Source organism: Nycticebus coucang, chromosome 14 (assembly GCF_027406575.1).
Source record: "Nycticebus coucang isolate mNycCou1 chromosome 14, mNycCou1.pri, whole genome shotgun sequence".
In the NCBI taxonomy this organism is placed as follows: Eukaryota; Metazoa; Chordata; class Mammalia; order Primates; family Lorisidae; genus Nycticebus; species Nycticebus coucang.
The window spans coordinates 37354992-37370231 of record NC_069793.1 but is presented as its reverse complement, the minus strand read 5'-3'; the positions used below and the strand labels follow the sequence as shown (position 1 = coordinate 37370231).

At 36.9% G+C, this 15240-nt stretch overlaps 1 protein-coding gene across 1 annotated transcript; it reads right to left on the bottom strand.

Moving 5' to 3' along the window:
- Positions 1-1868: 1868 nt before the first annotated feature.
- LIN7C (lin-7 homolog C, crumbs cell polarity complex component) lies at positions 1869-14374 on the bottom strand. The gene is made up of 5 exons (XM_053562091.1): positions 14301-14374; positions 10737-10855; positions 10126-10197; positions 7134-7343; positions 1869-5837 (listed from the first exon to the last, which is right to left on the bottom strand). The coding sequence occupies exons 1-5, from the start codon at positions 14335-14337 to the stop codon at positions 5682-5684; spliced, it is 594 nt and encodes a 197-aa protein (XP_053418066.1). The 5' UTR covers positions 14338-14374; the 3' UTR covers positions 1869-5681.
- Positions 14375-15240: the final 866 nt, after the last annotated feature.

Sequence of the window (15240 nt, the reverse complement as noted above, 5' to 3'; positions counted from 1 at the left end):
GCTATTTTTTGTTGAAGTTTTCATTCTTTACTGGCCCAGGCCAGATTCGAACCTGCCTGGCTTGGTGGACATGGCCGGCGCCCTACCCACTGAGCTATGGGCGCCACTGGAAAATAAGCCAATTCAATAAGGAATAACAAGTAAAAGGATACCATGTTTTAGGCACCGTGCCAAGTGAAGGGGATATAGTTGTGATCCGTCTTGATGTCATGGAACTTAAATTCTAATGGAAAAGACACAATTAAGCATGTTAATATAAACAAGGGATTACCATTCTAGCAAAGTACAAGGAACTTACCTTTAGATACAGTGGACTTAAGAGAAGTGGCAAATTCTGCTGACACTTGAATGAGGGGCAACTACTTAGTGGAAGGACCAGAAGGAAAGCCTTCCATCCAGGAGAATCTGGTGTAAAGTAGAACGAGAGTGGGGCAGTGGACTGAGATGAGGCCTGACAGGAAGAAGGGAATGGAGTAGGCAAAAGATTTTAGGTCATGCTAATGTGTTTGGATTTTATCCTAAGTGCAATGGAGTTTTTAAGGAGGGAGCAACATCATCAGTTCTTGTTCAATCAATGCTTTGCAGACGAATGGATGGTAAGGAGCTTCCACAAACCTTTACACCCTCAGCTAAATACAAATTCCATCACACTCTTGAGGGCTGCTGCAGAAACTTCTCCCCTCAGTGCTGAAGGATGTGATTACCTGACAATGCCAACTCCTGGTAAGACCTTGTGTTGAGAGTGATGCAGCCATGCAAAACAGCCTAAAATCAGGAAGCTGAGGGGCTGATGAACCCAGGAGGGGACTTGGAGGCACAAACTCAATTACAGAGCTAGGTTTGTAAGGAAGGTTTCTAAGGAAGCATTTCAACCATGGAAAACACCACAGTATGCTTTCTCCTCATCCCCCAAGGGCCAAGAATCTCATCTTTTCTTAGTGAAAACGACTGCTATTGGAAACTTTATTGCACATTTAATTGTGCTTCAATACTCCTTTTTGGTAGTGAAAGGCAGATTCTTGTATCAGTTTTCCATGGCTGCTTTAAAAGTTGTGAAGAAACTGAGGTCTAACACTAAACGTTTTTTGTTGTATCCTGGTTGTTTGGCAGATTTCTAGGCTTTCTAAAGTTAATGATGGTGTGATGCTTTGTACTAACACTTACTCCGGTAATCCACTCTCTCTAGAGGTAGGTCATCTTTTCCTTACAAATTACCTTTCCCATTTACCAAATCTTTACTTGGATTTTTTTAATGGTTTTCATTTTGAATGTGGCTTCAACACTAAAAACTCCATGGGTTACTCTGATCAGTGCAGACAGAAATCTGATTCTTAGGAATTTTATTCTTCCTAAAGTTTTCAAGAGTAATTTAAAGTTCACCTGTTTTCTTGGCATCAAAAACAAGAACTTGCTAATTTTAATTATGTGACTAGAATTATTTCCTTTACCTTATTATGTCCTGAAGCAATTTTACCTGAAAAAAGAAAATACTAGTACTATGCCAGGCACTTTTATAAGGGCTTTCTATATACATGGTCTAACATGTATAGGCATCTTAGCATGGAGAAGATAGGTAATTAGTCTAAGATTAATTCATAGTGATGGTGGAACTGGGATACAAACCAGAATTGCTGGGTTTCAGAATCTGTGCTCTCAAACACATGTCATACTTTCCAGTCTTGAAATAACACAAGAAAACGTTTTCTTTAGTTAAATTTTATGAAAGAGAAAGCAAATATAGAAATTCAAAGTTGCATTTCAGCAGCCACCATGAATTATGCTTATGTAAAAGTTGCTTTATACATAGCCTTGAGAAACATATCTATTGTGTAGTTACATCCATTTTTCAAATCTTAAGAACAAGGACATAGCTTATACAAATTTATTTAAATAAGCCTTAAAATCAGAATTACATTGATAAATGAAGTCATGTACTGAAAAGTGTTATTTTACATTCATTTGGGATATATTTATCACAAACTAAAAAAGTAGAAGCATAACATTTGCCAGTATTTTTAAAAACCATATCCATATACAAATTAGTTTGAAAGTTCTTAAAAATTAATAATTAAGTGATTTGTTTTTCACTATTTAACCGTAACTGCAACAGCCTTTGAAGATACACTACTAGTGAATTTTAGATAATAAAAATTATAAAACCAGACTGTTGACACAGGCGACAACAGAATGTAAGTTAGAAAATTCATAAACATACATTTATTCAGGAAATGTAATTACTAGAGTTCTTGATATTTCAATGATCATTCCACATTATAAAATATTCACAACAGGTATTCTTTTACATCTACACCAAGGCATGCTAACATTCTTTTCAGATAAGCCATAACCATTTCTTCTATTAAATGCTATAATATCCACTTTAATTGTAAACAAAGTATTTGAGCCAAATTACTTAAATACTTGAGCAAAAAAATACAGAAGAGGAGGACACGATTTAAAACACACACACAAATACACACTCACTCACTCTCATCAAATCCTAAAGAACTAGCCTATAATCACTATTATACTAATGGATAAAGTGGTCACGTTAGGACAGCACATAATTATCAATGACAGTATTTCTCATCTGCAATTTTTAAACATGCTTTCTCAAATAATACAACTTATTTTTACGTATTTTAAAGGCAACAGGGGGCAGAAAGATAAGCACTAAAAGTTTACATTTAAACTACTGGTAGGTATTATTTAAAGGAAAAAAAAAAAGACTGTAGTTATTTGCCAAATAAGGACGGCCAAATATTTTTTGTTCCTAAAGAAATTACTAAGAAATGTAATCATTCATTAAGGAGCTACAATTTGAATGATTCTATTCTGATACTTCCAAGAGTCCAGTGTAACCAGATCATTTTATAATAGGGAAAACTAGTGAATCTCACCCCTGGGTATCTATTAAAACTACTTGGAAAACTTTTTATTTTATTTTTTTTTAAAGAGTGATTCTGATTTAGCTGTTATAGAATGAGACTAAGGTAACAATATTTTTTAGAGTTCTGTAGGGCATTCTAATATCCAGCTAAGGTTGAGAACCACTTAATCAATCTATTTTGTAATACCAAGAAAATAAATGGAAATTGGGCAAGAGGAATAATTTCTATCTGTAATTTATAGATCAAATTCCAAATACATGATGTGTGCCTAGATTTATTCATGAATCATCCATTTATAAAATGAAAATTCCCTTCATTTCCTCACTATACTGGACCACTACTATACATCATTGCCACTGAATCACTGTATTTTCTATGGTCAAGATTTAAAATTTTGGCATACACTATAAAAACTGCATTAATGAAAACAAATTACTGTTACTCATGCTCAACAGTAGCAAGCCAAACTACTGTATTTGGTTTCTTTAGACTATCCTTATTTTAAGAATTACAAACAAGTGCCAACTCACACAAAGAACAGATTGTGGATTACTGTAGAAGAAAAAAAAATAGCTTAACTTACTAAGCTGCAACACCAAAAAAGATTTAACTTGGCTGAAAGTTCTGAAATAGTGGAGACATTGAACCAGGAAGCTGTAATTTATAATGAAATGCTGATATATCCTTAAAAGCTACTGCACCTGTAGCTCTACTAAAATAAAATTTCTTAGGGTTTACTTACCCTATAATGCAAGAATACTAGCATAATATTACTGTTTGTATATGCACCAATAACTCTCTTTAATATATAAAGCTCTGTAACAAATATCTCTAATAATTATACAATTAAATTAAATTAAGTCCATACCTCTTCTATACTACTTTGGTCTCAACATTTTAAAAACATCAATTAATCTTGAAAATACACAATTTAACATGATCCTATCAATAACAAGCACATTTTGTGTGGATTAAAGACACGTTCAACCATGCAATCCAGTGTTCAATACCTAAATGATAAATAACAAGGCTGATTGACTTTTATTCTGAAAAATCATTGAAGACTGGAATAATCCTCTAAGACTCACAATGCTCACAAACATGCATGCAGAAAAAAGCATACGTTGCTATTCTTCCTAAAGGAATATGACAAAATGCCCACTTTTTACACAGGGTCAATAATAATGTCAAATTCCCTACATATTTAAATCCATTATCTTCTTTTTAGCATCTGTCACTAAAAATTCTTTTAAAAGTACAAATGTTCCTTTAAGTTGTAACTGAAAACGAACCTCAACTCTTGTCATTTCAGCCTTTGGAAGACCTTAGTCCCAGTTGTTCACTAATAGCTGCCTTTTGGTAAAACAGTGACATCCAGTGGACAAATGAAATAGTCTCTCTCAAAATCCCCATCGTCATATTTGAAACATAAAGACTGCATCTCTAAATCCAAATATTTTGAGTTCTTAGTTTGACAGCATCTACAAATTTTTTATGAATACTCGCCTCATAATTTCTGTTTCTTAAATATATCCTATTTTCTTCCTATTTAAAATTAATTTTTTAAATTGGGCTAGTAAGAACATACAACTTGAGACTAGTGAAATTAAAAGGTATCACTTTTTCCTCCTTGCTTATGCTATTTCCTACCAAAGAATTAGTTCATCTCTAGGAGTGAAAGGACCAAAATATATGAAATACTGTATACGTAAATAAGAATAGCATTAAAAATCTGCAATAGATGAAATCTGATCCTGTTTTATATGTATAATTTATGACGTACTGTTGAATATAAATAGAAAAGAATGAAATGCTAACAACCAAATTATGTCCTCCAGCCTCAATGCTCAAATATTAAGCATACATATTTTAGCAATGATTGTTTCAGTGTTTAAAAACTTTACTTTTACAATCAGTATAAATGAATACCCATTAAACATCATGCTTAAAAGTAAAAAACTTCCACTGTGCTGAGTTATGATTTATCATTGATTATGTGTATGTGTTCAAAGTACAAAATGCAGCAGTGATGTTAACACTGACAGTGTGAACTGCTGTAAGTGAGACTGTTATGTTCAAATTCTTGGAAATTAAGGAAATTTCAAAGGTAAAGAAATTTCACTTGTTAAAAAATTTGAGTAATTAAGCAAACAAACAAACAAAAAAGAAAAAACCAAGAAACTGGAGTACCTTTTAAACAAGCAGCCAAATGAAGAAAACATTTTTTTTCTAAAAAAAGATTAAGAATGTAAAAGTACATCTTAATATTAAAAAAGCATCTTAAAAAATGTATAACAAGTTTATGACAAAATCTGTATTTGAAAAAGGCCTGTAAAAACAGCAGGACAGATGCCAGCCAGAGTCGCTGTGCTTCCCAGAGCCTGCAGAGGCTCAGGATAGTTTCTGGGTGAGATTTTTGTTTTTGTCAGAATGGAAACCTAGATTTATCCTTTGCTTTTTTTTTTTTTTTTTTAATGAGACTGTGAAACACTAAAGTCTGTACGTCTGTGTTGATTCCTCCCTGTACCTGACATCGAGGCAGTGCATGTGGATTTTGACTGTCACTGCCCCACATCTTTTTCTCAACACCTTTTACTTTTTCTTTTCAGAAAAAAGTGTATGCATCTCTGGAACCATAAATGATGTTAAAATAGGCATTTATAAAATGGCAAGGAGAATTTCATGGGAAGATTTTGTTTTTTACAATCATTGGCATTGCAGCCATCAGTAGGTCACAAGTAAAACTTCTCTAGCTAAAAAGCAAAATGGAATATCAAGTTTTGAACTGTATTAGGTCTGTTGCCTGCGTTTTGCTGATCTCATTTTTTCAAAGCGGGACTCCATTTCTTCCAAGACTTTGGGTGTATATCGAACAACTAATTTAACCTTTCCTTGAGCAGCTTTCAGCAGTTCTACAGCTTTTTCATGATGTTCTCCTTCAACACTCTAGAAAAAAAACACACATTAATAACTAGGTTTTGAAAGTAACCTGAAATACAAAAATGTTTAAGATACATTAAGTAACAAAGTTTTAATATCATTTCAACAGTATGAAACTCGGAAATAATCCTGCTTTATCATTTTAATCACTGTGAAATCCTCTCCTACATCATATTTATAGTCTAAAATTGCTTTTAAGATCCAAATACAGTAGAACCTCTGTAAGCTGACCACCCAAGGGGTTGTAACAAACTGGTCAACATCTGGAGGTGGTTAAAAGAAGAAATTAAGCCTATTGTACTGATGTGTATCTGTGGTGCATGTCTGGTCTATGAAAATTAGGTCAACTTAAGGGAGTGGGGAACGTAGGGAGGTGGTTAGCTATGGAAGGTCTACTATAATTAGCATATCATTGTACGTAAGAGAGAAATTAATCAAGCAAATGCCATTCTACAAAAGTAAAATTAGGGTAGATTTCTAATTTAATGTATTGCCTAAACTACTAAAGAGTTTAATTACATCATTAATAAAACCACAGTAAGCCTTGAGAGCACTGCTACTTTTCACTGGAAAGAAGTAAAACACACTTAAAGTGTTTGTGTCCTCCCCTCCCCCGCCTTGCATGATCAGAGTTCACTGTCATCCATCTTCTAGGCTCAAGCAATCCTTCCACCTCAGCCCTTCCAGCAGCTAGGACTACAGGAGTGCGCCACCACACCTGCTTATTTTTTTTTTTTTTTGGAGGCGGAGTTTCACTTGGTCACCCTCAGTAGAGTGCCGTAGCATCATAGCTCACAGCAACCTCAAACTCTTGGGTTCAAGTGATCCTCTTGCCTCAGCCTCCCAAATAGCTGGGACTATAGGTGCCCACCATAATGCCCAACTATTTCTTTAGAGATGGGGTATCACTCTGGCTCAACCTGGTCTCAAACTTGTGAGCTCAGGCAATCCACCTGCCTCAGCCTCCCAAGTGCTGGGCTTGGCTGATTTTTAAAAAATATTTTTGTAGGGACAGGGTCTCACTGTGTTGCCTAGACTAATCTTGTACTCCTGGCCTCAACTGATCCTGCTTTAGCCTTCCAAGCTACTGGGATGACAGGTATGAGCCAGCATACCCAGCCTTGAAATGCTTAAAAAAAAAAAAGTACCACTGTAGTAACTACTACTGACCAGGATTCCTTCTGAAGGATTTCTAAACTAGTTTCTTAGGTTTTCCCCTTACATCTTCTGCGTCTGTAACTCAAATATGCCCTCAAGTGGTCACAACACATTATTACAAATAGAAATAAAATTCATTCTTACCACTCCATTCACAGAAAGGAGCTGATCTCCTCGTTTGAGTCCTCCGTGTCTATCAGCAATTCCACCTGGAATTATTCGAGAAATATAGATTGGAGAGTTTTGTTCTTTGCCTCCCATAATATTGAATCCAAGGCCTTCTTCTGTTTTTGGTAGCTCAACAACTCGAGGATGAGAATGTCCTTCACTGGCAGCAAATGCAGCAACAGTAGCCTGAAAGAAAATTTTATGCAATTAAAAATATGACCTTCAATATTTCAGTTCTTTTATCTCTTCTTAAAAATTACTTTTGAGACACATTTCTTTTTTGAGACAGAGTTTCGTTTGGTCACTATGGGTAGAGTGCTGTGGTGTCACAGCTCACAGCAACCTCAAACTCTTGGGCTCAAGTGATTCTCTTGCCTCAGCCTCCCAAGTAGCTGGGACTACAGGCACCTGCCACAATATCTGATTATTTTTAGAGATGAGGTCTCGCTCTTGCTAAGGCTGGTCAAACTCCTGAGTGCAAGCAATTTACCCACCTCGGTCTCCCAGAGTGCTGGGATTACAGGCCACTATGCCAGCCAAGACATAATTTTTTAAAAAGCTACTTATGTTCATTGATTAATGTATGAAAAACAAAGGAAGGTGTATAAAGAGCTGTTTGACAAAGTCAAGTCTAAGATACCAAACAACAGCATTTCCTGGTTGCTCCCGAGAGCACTTGTGCCCACTCCTAGGGGACTGTGCTCTGCAGTACAACCATTCAGTTACCACACTGCACTGCTGTTGTATTGCACATTGAGGACAAGGCTGCATGCATCTGGCATCTGACATCAGACATCAGAGAAGTGGCCCACTTAAACACTGAAAACCATACTTCCAGATGTCAAAAGTTGCTATCAGAGACCAATTACTAATCAAGTGTTGAAATGGTCAGTAAAAATAATAACAAGCTTTGAATGCTTATAAAATATATCTTTCACAGAATAGGCTTTTGTGAGTTGCCTCCAATTTATTTTCTCCCTTGCCAATATCTGTTCATTTGTGTCAAATCAGTAACATATAAAACTTCCTTACTTTAACAATAGTCATTAACTTCTGAGACATATTTTTGATGTCTGAAATTCCACAGATTCATTGGTAGTTGTGAGTAGGTAAGTTAACCAAGTTTATGAGATGACAAATGAAAAGAATAAATACTTGGTTTATGTGGGAAATATTGAAAGATTTTTCAGGTTACTCCTAGCCCAGTGGTTCTCAACCTGTGGGTTGTGACCCCTTTGGGGGTCGAATGACCCTTTCACAAGGGTCGCCTAAATACATCCTGCATGTCAGATATTTACATTACAATTCACGACAGTAGCAAAATTACAGTTATGAAGTAGCAATGAAAATAATTTTATGGTTGGGGGTCACCACAATATGAGGAACTGTATTAAAGGGTTGCGGCATTAGGAAGGTTGAGAACCACTGCCCTAGCCCATCCAGTGCTCATCCTTTTGCAAAGTCCTATGTAATTGGAACTAAAAACCCCACAGAAGATGAAACAGATATGTATATTCTTTTTTTTTCTGCTGTGGTCAGTAATTGGAAGAGGGGCCAGTCAGCCTGAGCAGATACGTATATTCTTTAAAGCTTGAGTTTAGGCTAGAATAATTCTAAAGTTGGAATTTTCTATTTCATTTTGCTTTTAAAAGTAATTAAGTAATCTGGTACCTTTTTTTGTGATGGATCAGATGCATGAGTAAAAATGGGAGGGGGGCAGAAAAATATCACTATCTTTAAAGTTCTGAAAAAGGCCTCATTTTGCAGATAGTGGAACTAAGGCTTAGAAAATTCAGTAAGCTATAAAGGTCATATAACTCAGGAATTAACACCAAGTTTCTATGGTCTTTTCTATTCTGATAAATTACACTCTTATGTTTAAGTGGTTGGTTTCAATAGAGAATCAAGTATTTTGTAAGCCAGTAACTCTCAATGTAAAATTACTCACTAGAGCAGCAGTTCTCAACCTGTGGGTTGCGACCCACAGCAACTATATTAAAGGGCAGTGGCATTAGGAAGGTTGAGAACAACTGCACAAGAGACTAATTATAATACAAGTCACTTACTCCTGATATTGACTTATTCTAGCCACACATGGCATGAAGTCAATGCCTACATTATTTGAGGAAAACACTGGCACAAAAATGCACATAAGCCTGCCATCTGTAGCTTGAAGAGGTAACCTACTACTGACATTATACCATAGTTACAGAGTTAGGGAAAAGAAGTAAAGAGAAATCTGGGAAAGCACACTAGCTCTACCAATTATTTATTATTTGTGTGGTTTGGGGCAATAACCTAATCTTGATGTGTCCTCATCAACAAAAATCATTCATACCTCAGAATTTGATGAAAATTTACATGTATGTATAATATGTATATCGTATGCAACACAAAATTTACACGTATGTATAATATGTATATCGTATGCAACACAATTATGTATTGCATGACATACATTATTTGTATGCAAATACATTTTCTTTTTTTTTTTTTGAGACAGCCTCAAGCTGTCACCCTGGGTAGAGTGCCATGGCATCTTAGCTCACAGAAACCTCCAACTCCTGGGCGTAAGTGATTCTCTTGCCTCAGCCTCCCAAGCAGCTGGGACCACAGGCGCCCGCCACAACGCCCGGCTACTTTTTTTGGTTGCAGCCGTCATTTCTTGTTTGGCGGGCCCTGGGCTGGATTTGAACCTGCCAGCTCAGGTGTATGTGGCTGGCGCCTTAGCCGCTTGAGCCACAGGCGCGGAGCCTGCAAATACATTTTCAACCCATTATCTAAACTGCATAATGAAATACCTTATGTAGAGCCAATAAAAGAGTCCTCCTTCTCGGTACTTGAAAAGTTTAGTGTAGCTTGAAAGATAAATGTTAGTCTTCAAAATAAGTTTATTATGAATCTAGTAACTATTTTAAACCTTTAATTTATGAATAATTCTCACTTTTAGTGAATTAAAAAACTGTACCTTTGCAGTTGCATTAGCTCTCACTTCAGGACTGCTACTGATGTCCACAGTCTCATAGACATGTTCATATACCTGCAAAACCCAGAGTTATCATCCTTATTTTAAATCTAAGAACATGCCACATTTGAATCTCTTGTGAAGTTAATGTGTTAAAATTTTAGGCAAAGTTATGTATCTTTGTAAAATGTTTTTCTATTAGAATTTCAAAAATGAAAGGGATAGGTTCTAATGTTCTCTAAAGTTTTTCTTAAATTCTGAACCCAAACTTCAGAGTTTTTACCTAATTAACTTACCTAATTAACCTACCTAATTAACTTACCTAATTAACTCAAAATTTTAGTAAATCTTTTTTTTTTTTTTGGTAGAGACAGAGTTTCACTTTATTGCCCTCGGTAGAGTGCCGTGGCGTCACACAGCTCATAGCAACCTCCAACTCCTGGGCTTAGGCGATTTTCCTGCCTTAGCAGGCGCCCGCCACAACACCCGGCTATTTTTTTGTTGCAGTTTGGCCAGGGCTGGGTTTGAACCCACCACCCTCAGCATATGGGGCTGCTCACTGAGCCACAGGCGCCGCCCCAAAATTTTAGTAAATCTTAATCACATTTACTCACCTCTCTCACAGCATTGCAGAACTCACTTTGAAGGACCCTTTGTAAAGCCTGAAGTTTCTGTGGTGGCACCTCTCCACTCCTTTGTAGTTTTTCCAACAATTCAATTGCTCTACAAATATCTAGAGTTAAACACACACACCAATAGACAATTTTCTCTGAGGATTCTCTCAATGCCTATGTAAGAGTATAACAGGATTCTTTCCTCAAGGACTAACAAGAGGTATGTAGAAGATAGAAAGAAAATAAGTATGAGTACACAAACATGTATGTGGGAGAAGAGACTGTGAATGTGTACATGGAGGGTGGGAATGTAAAGTATGAGAAGAACGCTAAATTTTGCATATTAGTAAAAAATACTTTTGTTGTAGAGATATAAAATTTGGAAAACAACATCTTTGAGAGACACAGGCAAACTAAATACAAAATAGTGAATGTCACAGAAAAGGACTGGGGCTCAAATGTGACAGACACATGAACATTATACTCCTTCAGAAAAGCTGGCTGTATTATCAGAAACTATTTAGTAAAAAAAATTTACCTAATTATCATTATTAGTAATGAAACCACTGGCGGTACAAGACACTAGTGAAATCACTGTTCATTTCCTGAAGGAAACATGATACATATTTAGATAGATACCAACTGTTCAGTAACAGATGCAGTATGTGATTGGGACACACACAAACAGCAGTACAAATGAATTAAAAAAACAACAACTTACAAACAAATATCAACTGGTTTGTTTTCAACTGAGCATCATTAACACAATGACTTAATTCAGACAAGTTCAACTGAATACACAGGTTTACAAAAGAGAAAAACAAAAACATTAGCTTTGTTTATCTGGTCTTAATAGTACCTGTGTGACCATGGGAAAGTTATTTAACATCCTTATGGTTCAGTTTTTTTCAATGTAAAATGGAAATAACAATACCTTCTCTGTACGAGTGTGGAATTTGTAAGTTCAGCTGATGACTGAACCAAATAATCATAAAAAGTGGCCCAGCAAACATAAATGTTATATTACACAGGCACCAACGAATCAAGAAATTTTAAGGCGTTACATATATTTTTACAACATACATAGCATGAGGCATGTTAGTTCTCACTGGGAAGTGTGAAGATAAGTTTTATGAATTATGAAGTTTCAAAAGAATCAAGATCATAACACTGTTAATGACTATCTACTATGATTTCTTTTCAAATACTCTTTTTTACACCCAGGGGGCCAGAGTATCTACTATTCCTTTACCTCTTTTTGATTTAAGTGGAAGAAGTTCCTAATTTAATGTTAAAATAAAGGATAGGGAAATTTTTCTTTCAAGTAAAAACAGCTTAAACTGTTAATCAAATACAATGGGAACACAGACATTCCCCATTTTGATTTTCCACCACACAAATGGCTGATAAATGGAGACATCAATTATCATGATTTATAGGTACAACATGTAAGCCATATAAAAATTTCCAATTAACAAAAATATTGTAGAAAGTTAAATACTCCTTACTAAATATAAACTGTACCTAATATGTGCTCAAGTTGTGCTCCACTAAATGTTTTGATGATTCAGAAGACACTAAATCATGTGCATGCGATTTTTATAAGATGTACTAATTATTCACTGTAGGATTGTTGGGAGCATGTGTTAGTAGTGTCTGTTAGAATACTAAGTAAGAATTAGAATTGATGTCATCTGACTTTTTTATCCTGCTAAATGGCTGGTACAATCACCTTGATATCTTTGGGGAATGGTTCCAGGACCTACCTCATATATTATGGATACCAAAATCTGCAGATGCTCATGTCCCTGATAAAAAATGGCAGAGTATTTGCATATAATCTATGCACAAAACCCCACATACTTTAAATCATCTCTAGATTACTTACAATACTTAATACAATGTAAATGCTATATAAATAGTTGTTATAGTGTGTAGGGAATATGACGAGCAAAAAAACGTACATGTTCAGTACAGATGCAAGTTTTTATTCCCCTCAAATTTTTGATCTGCAGTTGGCTAAACTCATGAATGTGGAGCCAATGTATATGAAGGGCTGACTGTAATTTATCCTATTGAGGGGCCAACCCCTTAATTTTATGGTAGAACAGAAAAGAACTCAAAAAAGCAAAAACAAAGTCATGAGTACAAAACTAAATGTCAGAAGTGAAGTTCCACATTTTATGCTTCACTTAAAAATACAAAAGACCATCAACATGTTAGAATCCTATAACTAGTTTCAAACAAAAACACATACTCCTCTTAACAGCAAACAGATTTGTTCTCATCTATAACGCACAGTACTTCTGTACTCAGGAGAAAGACGTCATAGTTTTAGTTCTAACTTAGCAAGTCTTCCCAGAGTAGCTACTCCTGTGTTATAAAATGATACTTTAATTAATGGCCTGGTAAGATGAAGGAATGATAAACACCATAAGGAGTAAATTTACAACATTAAGCGCACATTTGTTTGTGGGACGGCATGAGGAAAGACATTTCTAAATACAGTAATTATTAAAAAGTTATTTTCTTAAAGATATTAATATTCAAACTGTTACTGTAAATGTTAATACGTGCAATACAATTTCAATGTCCATCCTATACTTTACCACTAGTACTCAAAATGTTTACTTGTATTTCTGAATCCTTTCGGTGACTTCTAATGCTGATGTGTCAAAAGCATGCTTAAAACTTCTTGAAATAAAGGATTTTGGGGGTGGGGGGCAGAATGAAATCCGGAAATCTGTACCAATTTGTAACAGGACCCTGGCAGGGGCATAGCCAGTTATTTTCCAGGCTTGTCGCTCTCTAATTACTCAGCAGAACAGGTTTTATTTTCCTTGACAGCGTGCTCTAAGAAGCAATTAACCAACCACAGTTTGCGATTATAGGCTTTGCAAAGAATGAATAACACCACACCTGCAAATGTTTTACAATCTACCACTATTCAGCTTACTTGCATAACCTCCTTCCCAAGACTAAATCAGTCGGATTCTTTTTAAAGCATCCTCTTCGTTCCTGGGCGGGGCACCAAAGCGAGCAAATACCCCAATCCAAATAGAACTGAGGTTGTGGTGAAAGTAATTAAAGACTTTGGGTGTAAACAAGGAGGGAGTGTCTGTGGAAATGTACTGCGTGTGTGATATGCAGGGGAAATCGGAGACACTGGGTTTGTGCCTGCGTACGTAGAGGCAATGAATGTAGTTGGTCCGAACCGGGTGTGTGACATTCGCTGTTCGCTTTACAGGTCTCTGAATGCCTCGTCTGCTGTGCCCACCCAGAAAACACAAGTGCAGCCAATATACACCAACTCAGGCAGGTTGTGCTTCGCTGGACTATGCCCCAGGACGTCCGTGTGAACACAAAAGGGGTGTGAGTATCAATTAAAAGACCGTAAGCGTCCTCCCCGGAGCGGGACGAAGGGACGCCCACGCTCGCTGGCGCCAGCGTGAGGGTCGGTCTAGCTCCAGGCCTCGGAGCCTAGACCACCTTTACTCCTCTCCAGCGACGTGTTACTTTTCCCACCCCTACACCCATCTCAGTCTAAGACTCGGACACACTTACCTCTCTCCAACCGCACTGGTTCTCCCAGCGCCGCCATCTTCTCCCTTAGCCGTCAGACCCACAGGAAATGACGACAGAAGGGCTGCGGTGGAGGGGCGGGGTCCGGGGGAGCCGGAAAAGCGAAGAGCGGCAAGTACCGCGAGAGGAGGAGGGCGGTTTGGACCCTCGCGGGCATCCTCCGGGGTGATGGTACCTGCTCGTTAGACTTTTAAGGTCACCCTCACTAAAGTTCCTTCAGAGGAAGCAAGGTTCCTTTGCCTCCTGAGGTTGTGAAGAAATGCTTTCCCGACCCTAGCTCCCTGACTCGGGCTTCACGCCTTATCCCTCCCTCTGGGAACCTTTGGCTTCCCGTAGAGGAATCCAGTAGCCTGGTTTCCAGACCCAGCTTGACAGCCCCCTGGCTATTCATTTAACCTTCTCGTCGCCTCAGTTTTTTTCATCTGTGCGACAAGAGGATTTATCTCCGAGGTTCTTTCAATTTTTAAATTCTTAGATTCCGTGACAAATGTGTAAATGACTTATTTTAAATTCTTTTGCGGCAGCATGGCTTTAAAAAATCCAAGACTTGAATCTTTCTTTCAGATCTGTTTGAGAGAGTTGAAAGTACAAAGAGCATGAAACATAGCCCGGGTGAGGGACAGAAAAAGGAGCTTTGGTGCACAACAAAGAAACAATTTTAATAAGTTGATTTGAAATCTTAATGTAAATGAAATGTTATGGAGTTAAAAAGAATGCATTATAGATTCTTAGTGCCACCTTTGAAAATTTCATGAACCAAGAAAAATTTTAGTGTATGAATTTGACTAATATTTATCCAAGCCCTTAGTCTGTGCTGATACTGTGTCAGGTGCTTTCATATCCAGTCTTTTAACACTTCATGACAGGGTTAATAATCTGCGCCCCTGTTGCCCCTGGCCCACATTTACCATTCAACTTTAAT